A 25,854-nucleotide genomic window follows, 5' to 3' on the forward strand; every position below is an offset into this window, starting at 1 on the left:
GTTTAAGATTTGAGATGAATTAAAATAAATACTCAGACTTTCTCTTCAGTTGAGAGAGAGATAGAGATAGAAGAAAGAGGAGAAGCGGTCACAGCGAGGAATTACCGCAGTGATACTTACAGTGCCCCTTACATCCGTCCAGCATGTAATGAATTACAAAGCACTTCCACATCTATTATACATGTGCTATTCAAAACAGTCCTGTAGGGTTTTCCAAACATATCATTTCATTTTACAGAAGGGTCAACAAGCTCACTGAAAGTTGGTGGATTTTTTTTCTCAAGATGGCCAAACTGTTTCGTACTTAATCCGTTTTTTAAAACACTGTTGTTGCTGTTTTTATTTTTACGCCCATTGTTTTCTTTTCCACACATTTGCTTGAAGGCTGCAAGATAGAGTGGGGGTCGGAAACCAACTTAGCTGGGGACTGTGCAGGACTCAAGGGTAGGGTGCCCCAGGTAGGGGAAGGAAGGCACACCTGGTATCAGGCCCATCTCATCCTAACTTATTCACTAAGCTCGCGGCCCCGAATAGCCAGCAGAGCCCACTTCGGCTAACGGCGGAAGGGCAGGGCCTTCCTTGCACCATGTGACATCAACCACCTTGACTGGCCCCATACCCACCCTCTGGCTGGCAAAGGGAGGCCAAACACTTGGAGTCCTGTAGCTTCCGAACCTGACAGAAGGTCCTCGCGACTTGTCCAGGACCTCATTTCAGCTCTGCTTGTCTCTGTCCCAGACCCAAGCTTCTTCCTGACCTCGACCTCATTTCCTGAAACCTGTCTCCCTCTTTCTAGCACCATAGTCATCCCTGTCTGCAGCTTTCCCCACCTAGATGTCCCTCTGCTGCCCCCTCTGGGTCCAGAAGAACCGTGGCCACAAGTTCTCCCAGAGGACCCTTCCGGGCAGGTTGACCCTTCCGGGCAGGTTAACCCTTACGGTTCCAGCAGATACACGCACAGCTGTTTCTCCCGGTTCCCACCTCCCATCATCTGCTGGAGCAGAAAGGGCTTTGGGGTCTTCTGGAGTAAACTGCCTCTTGAAATGTGACACAAAACAATATGGGGAGACAAGGTGGGCGTCCTGGAATTTCCAGGGCCGCGGGAGAGATGTATTGTGGTCTGCCTGTGGCCTTAAGATACAGTTACGTTCAACCTAGCTCTGTAAAGAACATTTCGTTTGCAAGAGTTCAGAGCAGGCCCAGGCGTTGGGAAGCACAGCTCCAGCTGCTGCCACTGTAGCCAGAGCATCACCACCTCCACCCACAGCTCTCTTTGCTCTTGACCTTGGAGCAGTTCCTTAGAAGCAGGCAGGCAAGACACTGCCTGAGCATCAGAGTGTGAGGCCTTCTGCCTGTGTGTGACCTGCCTCACAAACGCCCAACGACCCCTCCACTTGGCGGTTTGTAAAATATTTCATACACTCCCTGTCTTCTTTGATCCTAACATCCACCCCACGAGGTGTCTCATTATCTCCAAGTGACAGGTGAGGAAACCAAGTCTCAGACTGGGGAAGTTCTTGCCTAGTAGACAGTTAAAGCACTTTGGGTTATTTGGTGCCTTAATCCAGGATTCCTGCTAGGAATTTCACTGCCGTGACCTCGGCAGGGTTTTAACAGTTGGTCCTGGTTCTTTGAGATGGGAAGCAGTTAATGAAACGCAGGCCGGGCGCTTCAGGACTTGGCAGGCATAGAGGGAAGGCAGAGGCACAAGTTTAGTAGTCGTGCTGCCTGTCCCCTCCACTTCCCCCGTCCCTCACCGAGCACACTGCCGGGCTTTTGAGCCAGAGGCCTGACAAGAAGCTGGGGTACGAGGTGCTCCCATCGGGACATGCACGACTGTGGCCAGAGCAGCTATCCCTAGGGCAAAGGGCACACTCGGCCGTGGACTCTGAAGGCCCCAGGCCCCACTGAGGACAGGCCCCCTGAGCACTGGACAGGGGCAAGCACCCCTCAAAGACACTGAGCCCTGCTTCCTTCACAAGGCCCAGCAGCTGCCCAAACCCAGCCAGCACCCTCACCTAGGCATTTCTCCGTCTCTTCCCACAGGTGGCGGAGGTGGCTGGAATGATAACACTTCCTTGCTCTGGTCTGGAAAATCTTTGCTGGAAGGTGCCACCGGAGGACATTCCTGCCCCCAGGCCGTGAAGAAGTGGGGGTGGGAGACCAGAGGGGGTTTCGGAGGGGGTGGAGGGGGGTGCTCCTCAGGTGGAGGAGGCGGAGGATATATAGGTAAAGATGATTTGCGTTCAAGGTGTCACTGCCCTCCCCACTTAGTCCTAGGCACCTCACCTCCCTGTCCTCTCCCCGGCCCCTGCCTGCACGCCCCTGGCCCACCCCCAGTGTGGACTGTGATGTGACCGTGCACGCCTTCCTCCCAGCCCCACCAGACGAGCCAGAGGCAGGGTGTTGGCTTTCGAGCCAGCATCCTGCCTCGAGGTTTCGATAGGACAGCGTCAAGATCCCGTATGATTCTTGATCTCCCCCAAAGCCAATGATAAAGGGGCTTTGGCTCCCCAGCCTCTTCTCTGGGCCTCCCCCAAGGACGCACTGGCCTGAGAGCCTTGGAGGCCAGACTCCTCTACCCTGTGCCTCCCTTCGGATGGCCTGGCCCGAGTCCTTGCCAAGCCCGCTCCCTGAGGACCTGGTGTGCAGCTTCTGGCCTCATGGACTCCCCACACTCTCTTTCCTGCCCCAGCCCGCCAGCTTCCAGAAGGGCGCCATTCCCCCTGCTGATGGGTGCTTGTCCTGAGGGCAGCTGCGGGCAGTCCCAGCCCAGCCCTTCAGCAAGCAGCTGGCCCCTGGCCCCAGCTCTCCTCTGGGCTTCAGAGCAGAGCAGAAGAGCCTTCTGAAGCTGAGAAGCATCCCCACAGACTAGGACACAATGCATGCACGCGCTGTGATGTGCTGTCCGTGTTTTGCTTTACGCTGTGTGTGAGATGCTTGTGTTGACCAGATGCTCTTCTTTTCCAAGCGGGGGGTGGGTGGGAGGAGCCCAAGGGGAGGAGCCCAAAGATTACCCAACCCCCACTGAAAGGAGGGACAGGAGCCTAAAGGCACAGGGGCCCATCCCCCCTGCCCCAACCCTGACCGGATGGGACAGGACAGCCACTCCTCGGTGCTACTGCCCGGCCAGTCCTGAAGAGGGGCCAAGGGGCCAACCCAGTCTGGGGAGACTAGAACTCTTCCAACTCTTGCTAACATGGACTGCTTCCTGGTAGGGGGCCAGCAGAGTGGTGGAGACCCCCCAGCAGGAGCTGGCCCGGACCTGGAGGAGAAAGTGGCCCACACACCAGGCTTCTACTGAGCCGAGCCCCAAGTGCAGCCCCTGTGCCCTGAGCCTCCCTTCCCTCCCCACCACCCCACCCTCGAGGCCCCTCCCTGACCCCGCTGCTTGCCCTGCTGATGCGCACGTGTGTCCAGACTTGGGCACCCACCTCTCTGCGTTAAACTCTCCTCTGGTTTGCCACAGGTGGCAATGCAGCCTCCAACAATGACCCCGAGATGGACGGGGAGGATGGGGTTTCCTTCATCAATCCACTAGGCATCCTGTACACCCCGGCTTTAAAAGGTACCCCCTCTGCCAGGTGGCAGAACCAGCTTCCTTAAGCCAGTTCACCCTCCCAGCTAAAACTCCAGGGCTACTGATGTGAGTCCAGGACACAAAGGTGTGATTGTGGGTCCCTTGCGGGCAAGCCTTCTTAGTGGTCATCTCACCAAGTTTTCTGGAAATCAGGATGCGTGATCTGATTTGGACACAGAAGGAGAAGACTGGCCAGCCCTAGAAAATGCAACAGTAATAGGCCCGGTACCTGTAGCAGCCAACCTAAGTGACCCTCGTGTGGACCCTCCCACTTGCCTGCCTGTCCTCTGTCTGAGTTCCCCTCACCAGATGCACTGTGGACTTTCCTGCACAGGCAGCACTCCCAGTGGCAATGGGACGTAGGAGCAGGGACCAGAGAACCCTCCCTGACCAGCTGCAGACAGAGTGCAGAGCCTGGGGGTGGGGTGCAGGGCGGCCTCCGCCCGAGGCTGACCCTCCCTCCTTCTCACCAGTGATGGAGGGCCATGGGGAAGTGAATATTAAGCATTACCTGAACTGCAGCCACTGTGAGGTAGATGAGTGCCACATGGACCCCGAGAGCCACAGGGTCATCTGCTTCTGCGACCACGGGACAGTGCTGGCCGAGGATGGTGTCTCCTGCATAGGTAAGGGGGTGGGGGAGGGAGCCCAGAGCTTGAGCCACAGCTGGTTTCTTTGGTTCTGGGACACCTCAGATGCAGTTTTGTAAACTTCCTGACACCCCTGTCTGCCCCCAGCACCAGTGCTCTGCTGATGGGTAGAGGGACCTGTGTGTGAAAGGTGGGTCACGGCTCGGGAAGGAGTCGCAAGTCACCTAGTCCCACCCCTAATCCCGGATGCGACCCCAACATCCCCACCAGGGGACCGGCCCATCTCCACTGGCCACCCCAGCACCAGGGACCTCAGTACTCCTAAGGCACAGTGTCCCATCGGGGCGTCACAGAGCCAGACCTGTTCCTTCCAGCTTCCACTCCCGGGCTCCCTGCTCACAGTGGCCCTTCAGGCGCAGCGTCTGAACACAGCACTGCCCATCTATTTCCATCCATTCATATGGGACACAGGTTTATGCCTCCTTCCCATCCTGGTGTTCCAGTTGTCAACGTCCCTTGTGAAATGCAGTGTCCGGGCCCAGGCACGGTGCCTCAGTGTGGTTGATGCCAGTGTGCACCCAGGCCCTCCCTCCCATGCGCCGGGTCCGGAGCACTCGCGGACAGAGAATCAATTCAGCCTCTAGAGTCTAACTGACCGGGACACTCTGTCGCTGGGTCGTACTGAGTTTGTAGTCATCTAAGGTGCCTGAATCTCTTCTCCAGCCACTGTTGGCTCACCTTTCATCCTCATCCTGTCATGCACATTTGATGTTTTGGGTCAATGTCCAGATTTTGATATTTATCCCTTTTACATATTCCCTCCCCACAAAAGCTACTGTTGAAAGTTGTAAAACCAGGACAAACCTGCTTCATGCCCTGGTCCTCTGAAAAGGATTGTGGTCCAGGTGTCCAAGGCTGGGGAGGGTCTTTCTGACTTGGGGCCAGCTCAGAGGAGAATCCGTGTGGTCATCGGTGCCCCGTGGGGACCTGTCTTCCAGTGTCGCCCACCCCGGAGCCCCACCTGCCACTCTCGCTGATCCTCTCCGTCGTGACCTCTGCCCTCGTGGCCGCCCTCGTCCTGGCTTTCTCTGGCATCATGATCGGTGAGTGTCCCAGAGCCCCAGCACTTTCAAAGCGGGGCAGGGAAGGCAGATCTGGCAGAACAGAATAGCATCTCAGGCTGTGCCATGGATGCTGAGGTTTCACTCTGGGTGGGTAGTGATGAGTGCAGCCCAAGCCAAGCCAAAACAGAAGGCCCCCTCACTCCACCCCCCTGCACATCCCTGGTTCCTAGGAGCCCCCGACTCTGAACCTCAGCCCTGGGCATAGCCTCCTGGTTGCTCAAGGAGGGGGCACCCTTCAGAACGCTAAATGTCAGCCCCACCCCAGACCTCCCTTTCAGCTCTCATCAGACCTGGGCTTCAGCGGGCTCTTCTAGTCTGGCACGCTTCCTGTGTCACGCCTCCAGCCCGCCCTTCCCCACCCCACACAGAGAATGCAGAGCTGGTTTCTGAGTGTTTCCCATTAGGCCCATGAGCCAAGGGGTGATGACCTGCAGGTCGCAGAGGGCTCTGCGTGGTCCAGCCAGGCTCTCCCTGCTGGAAATGCCCGGGACAGGTGGGCAGGGACCTGAGGGGAAGCAGAAGGAAAGGCTCAGCTCCGGGCAGCACTTGCAGGCCAGCCCCTCGAAGGCAGGGAATCTGGGGTGGACAGGGAGGTGGCAGCTAATGTGATCCCCACGATGCCATCCTGCAAAGAGCAGGATGATGAGAGCTAACTGGTTGCACACCTACCACACGATGAGTGACTGACACATTTTAGTTCACCAAACCCTCAAAGAACCCTAGGATCACGGTTGGCGTATTTCACAGTGGAGGAACTGAGCGCACAGGAGTTGACTCACTTGGCCTGGCCCTGCCCTGTGAATCACCTCCCATGGCCCTGTCTGCCTTATATATAGAATGTTCTCACACGTAGCAGTAACAGTGACAGTGGTCACTTGTACTGGGAGAGCTGTTTAGAACTTTCCAAAACCATTTCTTTCCTCCTTTCTTTCTTTCCTCCTTCTTTCTTTCTTCCCTCCTTCCTTCCTTTCTTTCTTTATTTTTTTTCGTGGCACTGCACAGCTTGTGGGATTTTAGTTCCCTGACCAGGGATTGAACCCACACCCCGGCAGTGAGTGCACCATGTCCTAACCACTGGACCGCCAGGAAATTCCCTCCAAAACCATTTTATGTTGGTGAATTCATTTCATTGTCACAAACCTAGGGGATGGGGAGTGGGGCTTTAGGAGACAGGGCAGGAGTTATGGTCCCTGCTTACAGAGAAGGAGACTGAGATCCAAAGAGGTCACGTGTCACTTGTCAGTGTCACAGCTTGTAAGTAACAAAAGGCAGAATTAGAACTCAGGTCCTCAGGCACCAGCTTAGACCCAGTTTAGAGACCTTTCACTCTGTGACGGTCTCCAGCTATGTGGCTTGGCGGTTCTTCAACTGTAGGAAACACAGGTGACCAAGAACCCCAGCTGTACTCCCAAATCCATTGCCATGCTTGCCCCACCCAGCGCCTGGGCAGAGCAGAGCTGCTAAGGCAGGCCCCCTCCTGGAGACACGGGACTCCTCTAATAGCCGACTTGGGATCCAGAACCTAGCAAGAGCCTTGCTGGAACTTCTTTAGACTGAATGGCCGTCTAGGGTCTTTGCTCAACCTTCCCTCACCCTGTCCTTCACATGGGGTCAGACTTTCAGCACCATATGGTGGCTTCCCAGCCTTCCTGGGTTCCCTCCCAATTATCTCTCACAGGCATTTCCGCTAATAAAATCCTTGCATGTTTAATCCTGTCTTGGGTCTGCTTCTCAGAGGACCCAAGCTAATGTGCCTCTGCCCCTGCATGATACAATTAAATGTTTTCCATTCATATGATTTTAAGCTTTACATTTACTTTCATCTTTCAATTAAAGGTGCGCTTTCACATCTGTAATCATTTTGTTGGTATGACTAAGTGTGGTGGAAAGATTTAGATCCCTGTGGAGGAGCTGGAGATCCAGGAAGGCTTCCTGGAGGAGGTGGCCTGGCTGCCTGGCCCGGGCCACCTTGCGCTGACCTCCATGTGTCTGCAGTGTACCGCCGGAAGCACCAGGAGCTGCAAGCCATGCAGATGGAACTGCAGAGCCCCGAGTACAAGCTGAGCAAACTCCGCACCTCCACCATCATGACCGACTACAACCCCAACTACTGTTTTGCCGGCAAGACCTCCTCCATCAGTGACCTGAAAGAGGTGCCCAGGAAAAACATCACCCTCATCCGGTGAGTGCCCATCACTGTCCTGGGGGGCAGCGGGGGGTGTGGGGGAGGCAGGGAAGGGAGAGCTCCAGGGGGCCGGATGTCATCCCTGCACCACGAATTCTTCCGGCAGCAAGAAGCCAGTAGAGCCACCCCTCGGGGCACCCCCAGCCCCCCGCAGGGGGAGAAGGTTCAGTGTTCCGGGCCATTGTGGGGGGTGTTTGCTTGTTCAACACCCCATATACACATGGGGTTGGTACAATGAGAGGAGGATTAGATGGGAGGAATGGGGCGCCCCTCAAAATCCACCCAAGTGCCCCTCCCCAGGCCCTGCTCCCAGAGCACCCTGTGCACGTGTCTGTCATTCACCAAGCACACTCCAGGGGGTGTCCGCCAGCTGTCTATGCCCCTCACCCCCGGCCCCAGGGAGCACAAGCCTCCCTGGCAGGCTTAGCCTTAGTCCCCTCTAGGGGACTTAGTCTTAGTCCCCTCTAGGTCCCTGGCAAATATTAGAGGCTCAGTAAGTGTTCACAGAAGGAATGTCCAGCCAGTGTCCTGAATCCTGGCTTGGAAACTTTCTTGTCGGGTAAAGCAATGGAGGCCCAGGACCGACGAGCAAAGCCAGACTGAGGGCATTACCCTTGAGGGTGTGCGTGACCCCCTGGCTCCCGTGTGCGTCCACTAAATGTGCCCCTGTCTCATCCGCCTTCTCTCTGAACAGGGGTCTGGGCCACGGCGCGTTTGGGGAGGTGTATGAAGGTCAGGTGTCTGGAATGCCCAGCGACCCGAGCCCCCTGCAAGTGGCTGTAAAGGTAAGAGGCGGCTCCCCTGTGGGCCTGACCTTGGCCAGGGGTCTCTGTAAGTGTGGCTCTGCTGACAGCCTCTGACCTCTGCGGCTCACAGCCTCCTTCTCCTTCCCACCCTCCCTTCTGTGCCCAGACGCTGCCTGAGGTGTGTTCCGAACAGGACGAACTGGATTTCCTCATGGAAGCCCTGATCATCAGGTAATGACACAGGGAGACACCCCACACCACTGCCCCAAGCCTGTAAGGGACACGAGATGTTTCTAACAGGCACATCTCTGAGGGAAACAGGGTTGTCCTGCAGCGTACCCCTCCCTCTCCAACAGGAGACTCCGTAAATTCTTAGCACGCCTTACCAGAGTGGAACCAGCCCCCAGATGGCTGTCTTAGAAAAAGAATCCAATCGATATCACTCCGCCTTCAATCAGCATCCCTGTGTCACCAACTGGTTCTTTTCCCCCTTTTCTTAAGAAACAGAGCATGCTGGTTGTTGACAGTAGAAGATACAATCCAGGTGCTTTGCCAACCCCAGCTCTCAGCTCTCATGTAAAGGAAATGGCCCCCCAAGTGATGGAAGGCGCCCGCCCTGGTCCACCCAGCTGGCCTGACCCTTCAGTTGGTGGATCTGGGGCCCCCCGCTGGGAGTCTCAGTGTCCGGGGCTCTGACAGCAGATGGTGGACCTTGAGGTCTGGCCAGGCTCATGGCCTCCTGGTGCCCTGGGGAACCTCAAACATCCTGGAGGCGGGGGCGGCCCGAGGTCTGCCCCTGACAGAAGTGGCAGAGGGAACGAGTCCAGAGCAGTGTGTGTGGTGCGCTGGGTCCATAGGAGGATAGCAGCAGGCTCAGCTCCTGCTTTAAAAATGACGCATTTTCTGATTGAGCATGTAATATGTGATTATTGAATAAAACCTGGAAAGTAGAAGAGTAGACGGAAGGAGACCCAAGTCACTCCATCTCCCTACTTGGCAGTAACTAAGCAGCATTATATTTGGGTGTACAGTCCCCCCGTGTGTCACCTCTGCACGCGTGCGCCCACGTGGAGTTCCCTGGCCCCGCTGCCTCACGTGTCCCGCTAGGATCACGTTAACAAGAAAACCTGAATCTCACAGCCCCCACGAGGAGCCCACAGTGGGATCCGTGGCCCTCTTCCTTGTTCTCTTCCACACACGGTCACCTGGCAGGTCTCGTGCAGTCCCTTGGGGAAGCAGTTCCTGCAGCTTCCGCCTGAGGCCTTCCTCTGAAAACCCAAACCCCAAACGTGAATCCTGGCCAGCCGTCCACGCCCCAGCCTCGAAGCCCTCCTCTCCCCCCGCCCCACCTTCTCACCCAAGTTCCTCCGCCACCCCCTCACCCCCAAGCAAGTTCTTTCAAGCAGACTGAACTCCCGCCAGACCCGCCCTCTGGTTCTTCCAGCTGCTCAGCCACCGGATTATCCTCTGCTTAGGCCCAGCCGGGGACCCCTGCTTCCCGCATTTACAGAAAGCATTTACAAAATGTGGCTTCTGAAAGCAGAAGTCTGTGCCCGGCTTTGCCCACTTAAGATTTTCCCAGGCTCAGCTCAGTTAAATTCGGTTACTCCCCTCTGCTCTGCAGCAAGTTCAACCACCAGAACATCGTGCGCTGTATCGGGGTCAGCCTGCAAGCCCTGCCCCGGTTTATCCTGCTGGAGCTCATGGCGGGAGGAGACCTCAAGTCCTTCCTCCGAGAGACGCGCCCTCGCCCGGTGAGTGAGAACCAGCCTTTCTCAGTAGCTGTGCCGGGGGACGGAGCAGGGGGAGGAAGGAGCTAGGGTGGGCAGCCTGGGAAGCAACATACTCAGCGGGACCGAGGGAGTCGGCCCATGGCTGGGATCTGGGGGAAAGGCGGGAGAGAGGGGACAGAAGGCGGCTGACGGCTGCGCCCAGCCCCAGGGAGCCGTGCAAGGCTTGTGCAACAGCTTCTCCAGGCTGTACCTATTTTTATGGCCTGCTGATTGTGGAAAACCAAAACTAGGGACAAGCACGGGGGGGGACTTTCATGCCGGCTGTGTCACTCACTCAACCCACTGACTTGGGGCAGGTCACTCTGCATCCACCCGTTCTGAACCCCACTGTCCTCATCTCTCAAATGCGGACATCCTGACCTTGTAGTTTTACTATCAAAGTAGAGTGCTGGGGTGTTTAGGAAGGTGCTGCATACATGTTATGGTTAAAGGGCTAGAGCTAGGGGGAGTGAAGAAACCTAAGTGGACCCACCCACGCCCAGCCCTGATTGGCCATTAGACAACCTGCTTAGGGCAGCCAACCCCCTCTAACCTCAGCATCTGCAACATGAACTCCTCAGGCTAGGCTAGAACATCTCGGACAGAGAAAATTTATAAAACACAGCACACTGGGCGAGCCCGGAGTCCAGCTGTCCATTCCTGTCACTGCTGGGGTCTTCAAGAGGCCTGGACCCTGGAAACTGGCGCAGAGCAGACCCCTGAGTTAGGACCTGCCTTCCTGTAGTTGCCACTGGACTGTGAGGACCACGGGGAAGACCTGTACCCTCCCCACCCCCAGGAAAACAGAGAAAGACTGACAACCGCTCTGCCACAGCAAGACCAGGACGGAACACTCCCCTCACGAGGACCCCAAGTGGCGGCGGAAACCTCGGAAGGTCAGGCCTACTCCAGTCCACGCCTTCACTCAGGCTCAGTTTAGAAACCGCATCCTTAGGAGCCTCCACACTGTTCCTCTGGGTGACCTCTCTCAGCATCTAAGAGGAATCCGCTCTAACTCCTTGAGAAGATGAGTGTGTATGCACCTGAGCACACCTGGCAGGAAGAAGGGGGCTGGGGGAGGGGGAGAGAGAACTAACCCCACCTCATGATAATCCTCATCTGCATTATCGCCCTCCTCCCCAGAGTTTTCACGTTTCTCACAACCACCCTATGAAGTAGATGGTACAGATCTCACCCCATTCTGGAGATGGGAAAACAGTGGCTCAGGGTGGTCCTGTGACTTGCCGAGGCACACAGGAAGTGAGAGAGCTGGGACTAGAGCTCAGGTCTGGTGGCTCCTGATTCCATGCTCTCTCCAGCCTGCTGTGCTGTTTATCCTGATGGTCCCCTTTGAGAAGCCCTGAGTGCCAAGGGGAGGGTGAGTTGTTCAGAGCAAATGCCGCCAGCTATGCAGGCATCTCTGCCAGGTCTGGGCACCAGCCTTGGCTTTCCCACCAGCACCCAGCAAGGCCGAGGAGTGCTGGGAAGCAGTGCCTCTGGCAGACGTCAAACAGGGAACACATGGTATCACACTTTGGGCAGAGGCATAGCTCTGGCTTTCCCACTGGAGATTCCTGGGGCTTGAGGACAAGAAAGTATTGTGACCTCCTTGTAAAGGGAATCTGGGAACCCTTCACTTGGCAAGTCCGAGGACTTGCAGGCAAAGGTATCTCTCTCCCTTGATGATGAAAGAGGATTTGAATGTCATCTCAAAGAACGAAGCACCAGCAAGGAAAGGCAGATCACTGATATCTCCCACCACCTCTAGCCCCAGTGCCACCCCAAGGAGGCTCAGAGCAGGAGCGTGCTGCCAAGTTCTGACCTCTAGCTGCAGGCACGGCCCGAGGGATGCCCACAGCCAGCAGAAGGTCGGCTCCACTTGGGAGAGACACTTCTAAGGGTCAGGATCCCCCCAACCAAATCTGCCCGTTAACCCTTGACCCTGCTCTTCTGTGTGGCTCTCCCTGCCAACCGTGCCCCCAGGTCTTGGTAGCACCCCTGTCTTCCTCCTTACCCCTTTACACACCCACTCGTCTCAGGTGAGCTGGTCGTTCCCGAGGTACTGCCCATGGTGGGTGATTTAAAATGTCGGATCACAGCCTCCAGAGTGACCCCGTGCAAATGTGTTTGTCGCAGCAACTTCCGGCTGTGGGTGGAAGGGGTAGGGAGGTGGGGAGGAGGTTGCTGGGTGTCCTGCATGATTCTCAGAACCACAAAATCCAGCTTAGTGGAGTGGGGGTCAGGTTGACTGTGAGAAAGGAGTGCGATTTAGAAGTGGACCGAGGGGGCTAATATCAGCAAATCCTACACGTGATGAAGAAGGGAGGGACTGGCTGATGGACATCAGGGCTGGAGAGATACACACCCTGAGGAGAGGGTGGGCAGAGTTGTGCCTCCAGGCTGTGGAACTCACTGGATTCAAAGGCCTGAAGTCCACCTGATTCACTTGTTTGAAGTCCTTGAGTCTCTCCGGGCTTACCTGATGATGACCTGCTGCGTGCAGGCACCCGGCTGGGCACTCAGAATCAGACGAGCACTCTGTGCTCACTTCCTGCCATCCCTGGGGCTCAGTGGCTCCATGGGCCATCAGGATAGAAGGACAGGAAGTGATGATGGACATACAGACTCAGAGGACAGAATGGGTACCTGGGCCAACCATGTCTGTCATGGAAGTGAAGTTCATGGGTACAGAGGAAAGCATCGTTTGGTCCCAGGACCCCACCTCCTCAAGAAGGAAGGACCCTTTTAATGTCAAAATAATTTTGCAGATGCTCTCTTTATTGAACAAATTTTTATTGAGGGTTTCATATATGCCAGCTGTAGGCTAGTAGCTGTCTTTTAATATCAGTTGATTCTATCAATAATGACAAAGACCATTAAGGAGTCAGTAATCTCTTTATTCAAGGTGGCGGTCATTGACCGCCATAGTGTCTATAGCTGTTTAGAACATGGTAATACTGTAGGTAATGGCTGTAGAGAAGAGGCTCAGTACAAGACGGCTTCTTGGATGTCAGAGGTGAACAGCACAGAGGTGAGAACCTCTGATTGCAACTAATGCTTAGGTTTTCATCTTTGGCTTCAACTTTGCCAAATACCGATGCTGCCTCCAAAATGCGTGGAGGGGTATTTTCTCAGCCATGTCAGGAGCCAGGAATATGAGGGCCCAGCACCATTCACATCTCATCACTTTTCAAAATGGATTTTTGCCACTTTAAATATTTTGTGTCCCCTGCCTGCATTCTTTGCTTCTTCCTTTCATCTTTCCCTCTTACCCTCACATGTGTCCATTTTAAAATATATCCCTAGTCTGTTTTTCACTTGGTGAAACAGTTCCTCCCCCATGTCCTGTGACCCTTCATCTCTAAATGAAGAAGCTACTTAAGGAAGGGATAGATATCAATATCATTCTGTCTTTTATTAGTGTATACATTAGCCTTTGGAAATAGCCCCTCAGAAACTGTGAGCAAAGAAATTATTCCACTTCAGTGGGCCTCTTTTCTCCCATGTAAAAGTAGGATATTGGTCAAAATAGTGTCCCTGAAGGGAACTCCGCTACCCTGAGGTGCTACACACTCACACACACATGCTCAAAAGAATTCCTTGGTCAAGCAAATTTCAGAGCCACGCAGACTCCTCTCTTATTGATTCTCAACACACATTAGCGTATAGTAAAGACTCTGATAATTCCTGTGATAAAGAAACCTATTTAACCCAGGAATTCCCATGCCTGTTTGATTGAATTCCATCCCACAGCCTGCTTTGGGAAATACTGGACAAAATCCTCTCTGAGTACTGGGCAGGATACACCCATAACCATGACTGCCCGAGTTGCCAAAGGAAGTGCCGCATTCAGTGGCAAATAGGGGGAAAAACCCTGGTTCCAAGTCCTTCTTTGCGCAGGATGGATATAAATGACACTGAGCACACTGGCTATGCTCTGCACTGCTAGTTTTAAGGATCGATTTTGCCACAGCATCCACACCTCCCCCACCGCACACACACACACACACACACACACACACACACGGGTTACTGACTATCTGCTTCTGTGCAGACTGATTAGCTGTGTAGTTAATTTGCTCTGAGCAGCCAAAGACAGGGAGCCCAGATAATCCCGGCCCGTGGGTTAATGCGTGGGAAGGTTTAGTCCCTGCAGCACACCAGACTCATGGAGCATTTGAGACGACAGTGGTCCTTGCATCCTGAGTGAAGGGGGCTAAGACACAAAGAGACCCCGGGGGGGCTAGGACTGGGTCCTCTTTAGCAGGAACAGAAAGCAATTTGAAAGAAAGAGAGAGAAAAGATTGTTCTAATGCTATAGCAAGATGGCTGCATATTCCCCTTGGAAGTATATTACTTTCCTTTTCCCCAGGAAAAGGGGACTGTCTCTCACACTGCCCAATACTTCTCAGCCTGACAAGGTCCCGGGAGAAGCCTAACACAAGAGCCATTTCCCAAGACCCCACAGCACCCTCCAGGAGTAGCCCCCTCCATAACTGCAGATTCCTCTATGAAGCACTCACTCTGTGCCTCTGACTGTAGGTGCTCCTAACAATCCAGTGAGGCCTGTCATGCTGATTTCACAGACCAGGACACGGTGGCTTGGACAGAGGCAAAGCCGTCCGCCCCAGGTCACACAGCCAATAAGGGACGAGCAGGATGAAGCCCAGCTCAGCTCAACCGAGCACCGAAATGTGCCCTCATGGCATCTGTGTGCTGCATCTGTATTCACTTGGGTACCGTGCGCTGTGCCCATGGGTACTCCGGCCCTTCTCGGACACGCTCTCCCGAGAAACTCAGTTTTAACTCCTAGAATCCTACTTCCCCCAACCCAGATCCTTAAAGCCCAGTTCAGGGCAGTTTCGGCTCCACCCTGTTGACTGTGTGACCTGAGCCTCTCTGAGCCCTCGGCCCTCTCATCTTTAATACAGAGGTAACCTCTCTTCCCTACCGACCATGCGGGATGTTGCATCAAAGGAGATCATGTCCTGGGACTTGCTCTGTTGCATGTAAGGCACTGCCCAATGGTCCATGGGCAGAGACTATTCCCCTCCCTGAGTCGTCACCCCCAGAATTGAAGCATGCCCTAGACAAACTCCTCTCTGCCTCCTTCAGACCCCTGCTATCTCTCCAAGGAGTCCCGGGGAGGCCCTGATCTGTGGCCGGCATCTGGGTAAACCCTAGTTCCGCTGTAATCAACCAACGAACCCCCTTGTTCACTGAACCATGGCAGCGAGCTAAGGGTCGTGTTGGAGACCACGGAAGTGGACGCTGAAGGCCCTGCCTCCGGTGCCTCGAAGTTTCCTTGGGGACCTGGTAAAATAGGCACAGAAGAGCACAGTGAATGTGACACTGCATGACGACGTGTTGCTGCAGACTTGGGGGTTTAGGAATTTAAAAGACACCAAGGAGGGCACAGCCCTCAGAAAAGACTTCCTGGGGCTCCACCAGGCTGCGGGGAGGCAAAGACGGGGTGCATCTCGCGGGCAGCGGGGGTGAGGGGGTGGCAGCAACTTTTGCACAAAAGAGAATTCATGCAGAAAAGCCGGAGATGGCTCTTCAGCTGCCCATCATTTTCTGGAAGCTTTCCTTTTTCAATCCACTTCAGGTCTAGGTCTTCAGGAAGAAAATCAATTTTTTAAAAATATTTTTAAGCATTTAACTAGAGCATTTCTAAAACAACATTAGCCCCCTTGATTTCCTCACAGGCCTGTTTGTACGTTTGGGGGATCCAAATGTTTATGAAGATTGAGGTGGAAGAATGGGCAGAAAAAATGCAAAGGGGCGGGACGTCTGCCCGTCCCCGTTCCTGTGGTTTAGGGCTCCAGCCCCACTCATCTGGGAGCTGCGACCCTGTAAATGTTGCGCCCACCTGCAGAGATGGAGTCTTTGGTCTGGGCTGAGGCCCAGGCATCTGCATTTTTTAAGCCACCAGGTGATTTCGAATGTGCAGCCAGGGCTGAGACCCTGGGGGTGGTGCACCTGTTTGGCCTCCTAGCAAGCATGGGAAGCGAGTGTTTCAGATCTTCTCTCCCCCAAGAGCTTCTCATCAGCTGGTCACTTCCGTCTTCCACAGAATCAGCCCTCCTCCCTGGCCATGCTGGACCTCCTGCACGTGGCTCGGGACATCGCCTGTGGCTGCCAGTACCTGGAGGAAAATCACTTCATCCACCGGTGAGGCTAAGTGACCTTGCTCTCCCCTCTCCTTCTGTACGCCTCCCTACATGTCTCAGGGGCCCAGATCGCGCCTTCAGAGCAGAGCAATAGTTCTCTCTCCAAAGCTGTTTGGATGGTTCAGCTTTGTTTGTCTTTAAGATGGTTATTACCCTACCAGGGCTTCATTTGGCCCATATGTAAAGTGGGATCATAAAACATCCATACCAGCACTGGAGACCCACAGGAGCTATACCTGACCCCCTGCAGCGACTCCTGCCTGTGTCAAGTCCTAGATCATGTGAACGTTTCCATATCTAGAAAACTGGGCTCCTTAAGGGAAGTCTAAGGAGTTTATATTTTCACATATTTGACTATGGGTAACTCGAAGGCAAGGACCCTGTTTTATTCACCTTCGTATCGCTGGCACATAGTGGGGCACAATAAATGTTTATTGGATAAATTATTTTTTTTCTAAAATCCTCTGAAATGAAAAATAATGATTATTTTCTCCACCTCTGTACTTCATTTCTTCTACTCTATATGATCCTTGTGTTTAAATGGTGTTTGCATTGGTACATCAAGTCCATGTGTAATGCTATAGACATGAGAGATGACACGTATTTCTTTCCATGTGGCCATTGATGGCTTTCTCAGCAGACAGCTTTGATTCTGAAACCTGAAAAGTCAAGTAGGTTGTTAGGCTCTTTGCAAAGCTCTTCCTAACCACTGGCTTCTAATTCAGTAAATAACAACCTGGTGAACTAATAAACATTCATTAACCCATCAAAGAGTATAAGACATGTTCCTAATAATTAGAATATGTAATACAACGTAGAAAATGAGAGAATGTGTATGAGTTTAGAAATAGAGAAGCGTGTAGGTAGATAACAAGCTGTGCCTCCTGCCCGAATAAAAACGGGGGGCGGTTGAAGATCGAGAAATACACTGGCCTCGCTTCCCCAAACCATTCCTGAAACAAGGCGAGAAGCTCACACCAGCTCATCCTTTGACTGTCGCGTCATCATTTTGATCTTCAGATCTTCCTCTTGATTTTCAGCCTTTCCAGCTTGCAGATCACTGTGCTTGATAGAAATAACAGAAGTGAAGGAGAAGCCGGGCTCAGTTCTTTCCGTTCTCATCCAACCCCGCCATTGTTTTTCTTGCCCTGGTTAGTGTGTACACAACTTTCCATAAATCTCAGCTCTGGGCTTTATTGTTGTTCAGACATGACAAGGTTGTACTCTTTCTGGAATTAGTCCTTGGCTAGAGCCATCTTTCCATCTTTTGTCCACGTCCTCTAAATCTGGGCTCATCCGAGAGCAACATGTGCCGTCACCTTGGTGACTTCAGATCTCTCCCTTCACTTCTCCCTGAGGTCGTTTCTGCCTTAAAAAAAAAAAAAAAAAAAAAAAAAGATTTATTTATTATTTTATTTATTTTTGGCCGCTTCGGGTCTCAGTTGCGACATGTGGGATCTTCGTTGAGGCATGCGGGCTCTTCGTTGCTGCGCACGGGCTTCTCTCTCGTTGTGGCGTGCAGGTTTTTTCTCTCTCTAGTTGTGTCGCACGGGTTCCAGAGCACGTGGGCTCTGTAGTTTGTGGCATGCAGGCTCTCTAGTTGAGGCACGCGAGCTCACTAGTTGTGGCGCATGGGTCCAGTTGCCCCACAGCACGTGGGATCTTAGTTCCCTGACCAGGGATCAAACCCGCATCTCCTGCATTGGAAGGTGGATTCTTTACCACTGGACCACCAGGGAAGTCCCCATTTCTGCCTTTTTATCTCCACTCCCACATTAGTCACCAAGCATCCAGATTCTCTGACTGAGGGATCATATCCGTCTTTCCTCTGACGTTTTGAAATCTGCTTTCCTAGAGGCATGATAACATGTTGACTATATCCAGTGCTGTAATTACAGATAATAAGATAACAGGATCATATTCTCTTAAGGCTTCCATATCTGTAAATAGTTACTGAAGGTCAGAATTAGATCCCAGAGTAATAGTTTGTTGCTCCTTTTATCTTTTTTGAGAAATGAAATTGTCAAAGATTGAATCAATAATGTATCAGATGATCTGCTTTACAAGCAAAGGGTGACTATTAGCAGAAATTGTCCATCTCGATCAAAGCTGTCTTCTGAGGTAATTGGTTTGAAGAAAGCATCTTTTACATCTTCTAACTGGCTTGAGGTCTGTGGCACACTCCCCCAATAGGTTTACCTTAATTCTCTTTCCTCCACCCAGTGTCTGCCTTAAGATTCGCAGACTCCCATGCACCCACACCTGCTGAATTCAGAGTGGAACTCCCTCACCAGATCCACATGCTCCCATTTTTCTATTAGATCTCTTTCCTTTGGACATGCCTTATTGCCATTTCAAGAAATATGTGTCATTCTACCAATTCTTGGTGTGTTCTATGATGTTACATTTACTTTCCTGCCATTAGATTCAAGGTCAATTTTTTAAGTAACCATTCCCTGCACATCATTGGAAAGACCTTTCCGGATCCATAAATATTGTTCCTGGTCTATTTCACTATATTTCTCTTGAGAAGCAGTGGCTATATCTCTTACTATTTTTTTCTTCTTCTTGATGTCATATATGTTATGCTTTTATGGTTTCCTTAGGGCATTTTATGCACCATTGCTCCTTGAAATTCAACTTAAACCTTCTGGATCAGGGCAGTGGCATTAATGACATCCATCTACCACCCTGACCCATTGTTCTGATCTCCTAAGCCATGAGGCCCTATCCAGACCCTATTTTTAATACTATCCAGTTGTTTATTCTCCATGTCCTTCTTTCTCTGCCAAAGGTCAGAACCTTCATGAAACCAACTGAAAATGTGAAAACACCACCTGTTCCCCCCAAGGATTACTTTTTTTTTTCCCATCCAGGACTTTAATGTTATTAGAAACCCATTCCAGACTTCTTCTGGCTGCATCCTTAATCCCCACATGCATGTCAAGAATGGGTGGCACAGTGGTTGAGAGTCTGCCTGCCGATGCAGGGGACACGGGTTCATGCCCCGGTCTGGGAAGATCCCACATGCCGTGGAGCGGCTGGGCCCGTGAGCCATGGCTGCTGATCCTGCGCGTCTGGAGCCTGTGCTCCGCAACGGGAGAGGCCACAACAGTGGGAGGCCCGCGTACTGAAAAAAAAAAAAAAAGAATGGGTTATCAGTCAGTGAGTAGAAGTTGATGAATCTTGGAAAGCTTCTGATCAAGGCTTACAGGTGTGCTACCTGTAAGAGAATAGGTCATCTGGAGCATAACAACTAAGAAGACAAGATAACTTTCTAACTTGAAAGAAGCAATTCTTCGGCCACATAGCTATGATGCATAGAGCTTAGCAAAGTCTTTAGATAAAATCATGGATGTAAAAATCATAATGGCTTATTAAAAAATAAAACTAGAAATATTTAGGAATACTTTGACCTACTTGATTCTGGTCATGGAAATTATGCTGTTCCAGAATACTCCTTCATCCAACCGGCAAAATCCAATCAGCAATCTGTACAGAACAATAGCCTAAAGCCAAACGCATTTCTTATGTCCCTCTATTATCTTCTTTTAGCTTAAGTTTTTTTGATAAAATAAGGATAATAATAGCACCTTGTGTCTTACAGAGTTGTGAGAATTAGATATGAAGCACATAGAACAATGCTTAAGTACACAGTAAAAGGCCAATCAATTTTCTAGTTCCTATTATAGTTATTTTCATTATTATTATCCCATTAAACATTTCAATCATCTCCCCAAATCCTTTTCCATTTCCCTGTTAGTTCTGAGACCTAAAATCGCTTAGCTATTTCTTTCATACTGAAGTATAATGTAGAAAGGAACTACAGGGAAGAAAAGAGAACTATCTGAACCTTCAGATTGGAGGTGAAAATCCTTGTGCTGAATATTATACATTTATCTTTTCAAGGAAAATGCATTTTCTCTTTTTTTTTCTTCCCAGGGACATTGCTGCCAGGAACTGCCTCTTGACCTGTCCAGGCCCTGGAAGAGTGGCCAAGATTGGAGACTTCGGAATGGCTCGAGACATCTACAGGTGAGTAAAGACTGCCATCACCCATCAGAGCTCACCTCCTCAGCTTAACCCCCTCAAGAGAGTGTGACAAGGCTGCTTGTGCCCTAAAGCATCCCTGGTGCCTTGTCAGCTTGCCACCTAAAATGTCATTAAGTTCCTTTTCAGGACATGGGAAGCCTTAATCATTGCTCATGCCTGAAGGGCTAATTCAAGGATCACACTGCCTGCAATAATTAACACTAAGCTGTTAATTAGATTGTCTTTCTGGTTCCAACTCTATAGTCCTAGGATGTTCTGAGACACGGAATAACCTGGATACTTGATATGGAAAAAGTTCCTAAGTAAACTTTAACTTACTTAACACCTTTCCTCAATACTCAGGAATTCTAAACAGGCTTAGCTTCCGTCACCCCAGGCCAGAGCACCTTAGAACTGACAGGAAACTGGGCCCAGCTCATCGCTCTTCCTTTCTCACACCAGGAGACACAGGAGTGTACTTCAAAGCCCATAGGTACTTAGCTCAGCTTCATTTCGTTTTCCCTGTCATATTCTTAAAGCTACATTAAAAAATAAAATAAATTTTAATTAAAAAAACTCTATTATACTTTATCCCACTCTTCTCTTCCCAACCCCTAGTTTCTTCTTTTTTTTTTTTTTTTTTTGGTTCATGACACACTGCATGGGGGATCTTAGTTCCCCAGCCAGGGATTGAACCCGTGCCCCCTGCCCTGCAGTGGAAGCACAGAGTCCTAACCACTGAACTGCCAGGGAATTCCCGTTTCTTCTTTGTCTAATTATTTACAACAGTGACTCACTCCATTAGCTGAGCAAGTCACTCCCTTGCATGGTCACTAATTACACCTTCCCTAATCTGGAGGTAGAGTGAGGAGGGATGGTCATGTAGACCTTTCAGTCTTTGGAGAATAAGGGAGACCTTGAAGGCCTCCCACGGAACTGGTAAACAATCTCTGTGGGGTAAGAATGCTGATGGCCTCCTGTTACCACAGGACAGCAGTACATAGGAAATTAGGAGTTAGCAATGTTTTCAGCTATGGTCATCTACCACTGGTATCCACCACATACCCTGGTAATGCTCCACTTCACCCTCTTCTATCACCCAGAGTCTCAGCGTTCCTTCCGCTCCTGTCTCAGAGCACCCCGGGAGAGCCTGTGCTCTAAGACACAAATGTTGCAGTGAGACTTAGTGAGTCACATGATCTGGCCCTTCCTCTCCATCCTCAGCACCGACAGTTCCCCAGCTCTAGGCTTCACCTCCCAACTTCCGTACAGCTCCGGCTTCCCACAGGCACCGCGCAACACCACATGTCAGGAATGGTCTTCCTCAAGAGCTGCTTTGCTGTTCCAGCTCCAACAGCGCCCCCAAGAAACTTCTCCTATACTCTACCCCCACTTTGGGTGGAACAAATGCATTCTTCATTGGTCGAGCTTCGTACATACCTACATCATCGCATGTGTTGTTCTTACTGCAGTTGATTCTGTCTGTTTCTTCCACTAAACCATACCTTGGAAGAGAGAGACTATGACTTATTTATGTCCTCAGCATGTGGCAGAACACCTGACACATACTAAGTACTCAGTTCCTGTTTATTGGAGTAATTAATTAATCTAGGCAGCTGGTGGGCAGCCACCTCCCATAACACACCAGGCATGGGAGCACAGTGGTATGAATTCAGTTATTAGTTTTGTTTTGTTTTGTTTTTTGCGGTACGCGGGCCTCTCACTGTTGTGGCCTCTCCCGTTGCGGAGCACAGCCTCCGGACGCGCAGCCTCAGCGGCCATGGCTCACGGGCCCAGCTGCTCCGTGGCATGTGGGATCTTCCCGGACCGGGGCACGAACCCGTGTCCCCTGCATCGGCAGGTGGGCTCTCAACCGCTGTGCCACCAGGGAAGCCCCAGTTATTAGTTTTTATCAGTCATTTGCATTAATGACATCAGTGACAAAAACTAGTGAGTCACCTCATACCATGGAAGCCAGGTGCTCTCCTGGGGGCTCTGCTATGGCATGCAGCTTCCCGCCCGCTGCCTAGAGGGTTCCATGTCGAGCACCTGTATTGAATTAGATGCTGTGTGAGTGCCGAGGAGGATCCAGAGTAGGACACCAGCCCTGCCCTCAATTCTCCCATTTTGGATCTCGCATTACCGTGGATCATCAGGAACAGTACTTATAAGGTTGAGTAATGTTATGCATTGTGAGTTGTAATAAACAAAACCCATCAGGGAAATCTAACTATCTGCCAGCGGGGATTTTTAGTCATTGCATAGATCTTTCCTTTCACACCTGCAGTGGCTGTTTTGTCTCCTATGAGATGACACTAAGGTTGTTAACTAGGTGATCTGTGTCCCCTGCTCCCCTCCTGAACCACAAGCGCCCCTTGTTAGTTTCAGTCCGTTAACCAGTAGACCTTGTTGTTGCCACTCTCTTAAGGTACCTGGCTCAGAGCCATTTCCAGAGCCAAGTCCGCTTTTCTCTTCTCCCTGCAGAGCGAGCTACTACCGAAAGGGAGGCTGTGCGATGCTGCCGGTCAAATGGATGCCCCCGGAGGCCTTCATGGAAGGAATATTTACTTCTAAAACGGACACGTGGTGAGTCTTTCTGCTGCCCTCCTCCAGGTCTCACCGTGGGCCTTAAGGGAGAGCTCGTGAGCCAAATGATCCCACACTCTCGTGGGGAAGGGTAAGAGGAATCAACATACCTCTCCAACGGGGGCTCTCAGAGGTTGGCGTACATCAACAGAGCATCGGAACCACCAGAAAGGCTTTGGTAAAACACAGGTAAACACTGGACCCCACCCTGAGAGCTTAGGATTCAGAAGGTCTGAGGTCGCTGAGAAGTTGCATTTCTAACAAGTTCCCAGGCAATGCTGATGCTGCAGGCTGGGGGACCACACACTGAGAGCCACACATAATAATGAAGTTAGATTTATTCCAGGAATGCAACATTAAGACTAGAAAAATTGATCAATGAAATTCTCCATATTGACAGAATCACGGAGAAAAGGAAATACTTATCAGCACAAAAGTGCTGCAGGTGATGGTGGTGGTGAGACCCCTTCTACAGCTAAAAATCAGTTTGGAAAACACTGTCTGCACATTAAATCTCCAGAACTTATTCATCCCGCATAACTGAGACCTTGTGCTCCTTGACCAACATCTTCCCCTTCCCCTCCCCTCAGCCCCCGGCAACCACCATTCTACTCTCTGCTTCCATGGTTCCACTTATGAGTGTTTGTCTTTCTGTGTCTGACTTATTTCATTTAGCATACTGTCCTCCAGGTTCATCCATGTTGTTGCAAATGGCAAATTTCCTTCTTGTTTATGGCTGAATAATATTCCATGGTTTATATACATGCCACATTTTCTTTATCCATTTATCCATCAATCAATATTTAGGTTGTTTCCATATCTTGGCTATTGTGAATAATGCTTCAACAAACATGGGAGTGCAGATACCTCTTCAAGATACTGATTTTATTTCTTTTGGATGTATATCCAGAAGTGGGATTGCTAGATCTTTAGTTCTATTTTTAATTTCTTGAGGAATCTCCATACTGTTTTACATAATTCCTGTAAGAGCAACACATAATTTTTTAAATGGCAAATTGAACCTGTGCTCCCTCCCAAAATAGACACACACACACACACACACACACACACACACACACACATACAAGGGAGTCTTTTTAGTTGCATAAAAATCCACAAGGACAAAGACAACAACAATGACAAAATTTTGGAAACTGGAAAGTTTACAGACAAGTGGTCTCTTACTTAGAAAACTAGAAAGTTGATATCTAGGGCCATCCAGAAGCAGCCTGATTCACTCTGCCTGATCAGGAGCCCCAGAAAGGCCCAGGAATGGAAGGTGCCAGCACCTCTGAAAGTAGAGGTGCAGCAGAGAGGAAAATGAGTTACAGATCTGTTTAAAAAGTAACTAGATCATTCCCTCACCCCATCCCTCCTCTACCATCACACAGGGCTGGGGTTCCCTCTCTGAAGAGGTTGAACTGAAGCCTTTCCGGCCTTAGGGACATCAGACATCAGCAACTCTCTACTATAAGCATGTGTGTGTGTGTATATATATATATATACACTATATATATGTGTGTATATATATATATATATATATATATATATATACACACATATACACTATATATATATATACATATACATATATATTTATATTTTAAGTCTACCTACTTAAAGGTGTATGCCCCCTCCATCCCCTCAGTGCCAAGAACATGGCAGCTAGGCAGAAGGAGATGAGGAAATTCTTGAAGGAGGAACTGACCAATGAAGTGAAAAACTTCAGACACCACAAGTGCTGGTGGGCTGAATAATGCCCATCCAGAGGTACCAGGCCCTCATCCCAGAAACATGCTGTTGTTCCCTTATAAGAAAAGAAGAGTCTGCAGATGTGATTAAGTTGAGGATCTTGAAGTGAGACAGTTATCCTGGATTATCCAGTGGGCCCTAAATGCCATCACAAGTGGCATAAGAGGCAGAGGGAAGTTTCATACACACACACAGGACAGAGGCAGAGGTTGAAGAGATGTGACCACAAGCCAAGGAATTCCAGCATCCACCAGAAGCCAGAAGAGGCAAGGAACAGTTCTCCCCTAGAGCCTCTGGAGGGAGCGTGGCCCCGCAGTCACCTTGCTTTCAGCCCACGAGACTGGTTTCAGACATCCACCCTTTAGAACTGTGAGAGAATAAACTTGTGTTGTTTTAAGCCACCAAGTTCGGCTTAAAACTTGGAAAGTTTTAAGCAGGAAACTAATGCACCTTGTGAAACAAGCGAGCCAGTTTGCCCACCAGTTGACAAGCCTCATCTACATAGAGCTTCCCATCAGCTTTGTCATGTCCCAGTCTTAATACATGAACAGACAGCCAAGAATCAACAAACACTTGAGAAAAGATTCTAATCTGAAGGAAACAAACATATAAAAAGGAGGGCTTCCCAGGTGGCGCAGTGGTTGAGAGTCCACCTGCCGATGCAGGGAACACGGGTTCGTGCCCCGGTCCGGGAGGATCCCACATGCCGCGGAGCGGCTGGGCCCGTGAGCCATGGCCGCTGGGCCTGCGCGTCCGGAGCCTGTGCTCCGCAATGGGAGAGGCCACAGCAGTGAGAAGCCCACGTACCGAAAAAAAACAAAACAAAACATATAAAAAGGAACTTGGAGGAAGAATGCAGAAAGCTTAGGAAAACTTCTAAAAACAATATCCTCGGAAAGTTATATTATTGCAACCATAATCTAAAGACAAAAGATTATTTAAAACAATGTTTTTAGGGGAAAAAAATTCCTGGATATAAAAATATGATGAGAGAGCCCTCCAAGGAGATGGAGCATTAGTTTCCTGGAGCCCATGTGGGCAGCACACAGCAGCATACTTTCAAAGAGCACAGGAAGGGAAAAGCAGGGAGAAGAAAGAAACTTGGCAAACACTACCTCAGCCAGGTGATCAAGGTCAACATCAACAGTGATAGATCATGTTGATAGCAAGTACCTTCACCTGATATGATGAAATGGCAATTAACCTCTGTGGTCTTTCTCCCCAAACCCAATAACTCCAGTCTAATCCTAAGAAAAACAGACAAATCCTAATTTGACATTCTACAAAATTCCTGACTGGTACTCCTCGAAACTG

The 25,854-nt window shown here is 50.8% G+C and overlaps 1 protein-coding gene across 1 annotated transcript in view; it reads left to right on the forward strand.

Moving 5' to 3' along the window:
• The window catches only part of ALK (ALK receptor tyrosine kinase), a gene marked incomplete at its 5' end in the record, with an annotated part of 708,017 nt that overhangs the window by 672,779 nt on the left and 9,384 nt on the right, over positions 1–25,854 (forward strand). The window contains 11 exons of the mRNA XM_081254750.1: positions 2,047–2,229; positions 3,470–3,568; positions 4,054–4,206; positions 5,169–5,273; positions 7,290–7,476; positions 8,174–8,264; positions 8,392–8,456; positions 9,850–9,979; positions 16,074–16,171; positions 20,113–20,205; positions 22,687–22,788. Of these exons, the coding sequence (XP_081110876.1) occupies positions 2,047–2,229; positions 3,470–3,568; positions 4,054–4,206; positions 5,169–5,273; positions 7,290–7,476; positions 8,174–8,264; positions 8,392–8,456; positions 9,850–9,979; positions 16,074–16,171; positions 20,113–20,205; positions 22,687–22,788 (1,306 nt within the window). The remainder of the gene's footprint in view (positions 1–2,046; positions 2,230–3,469; positions 3,569–4,053; positions 4,207–5,168; positions 5,274–7,289; positions 7,477–8,173; positions 8,265–8,391; positions 8,457–9,849; positions 9,980–16,073; positions 16,172–20,112; positions 20,206–22,686; positions 22,789–25,854) is intronic.

The sequence above is a fragment of the Mesoplodon bidens genome (genome assembly GCF_964165515.1).
Source record: "Mesoplodon bidens genome assembly, chromosome: 14".
Lineage (NCBI taxonomy): Eukaryota > Metazoa > Chordata > Mammalia > Artiodactyla > Ziphiidae > Mesoplodon > Mesoplodon bidens.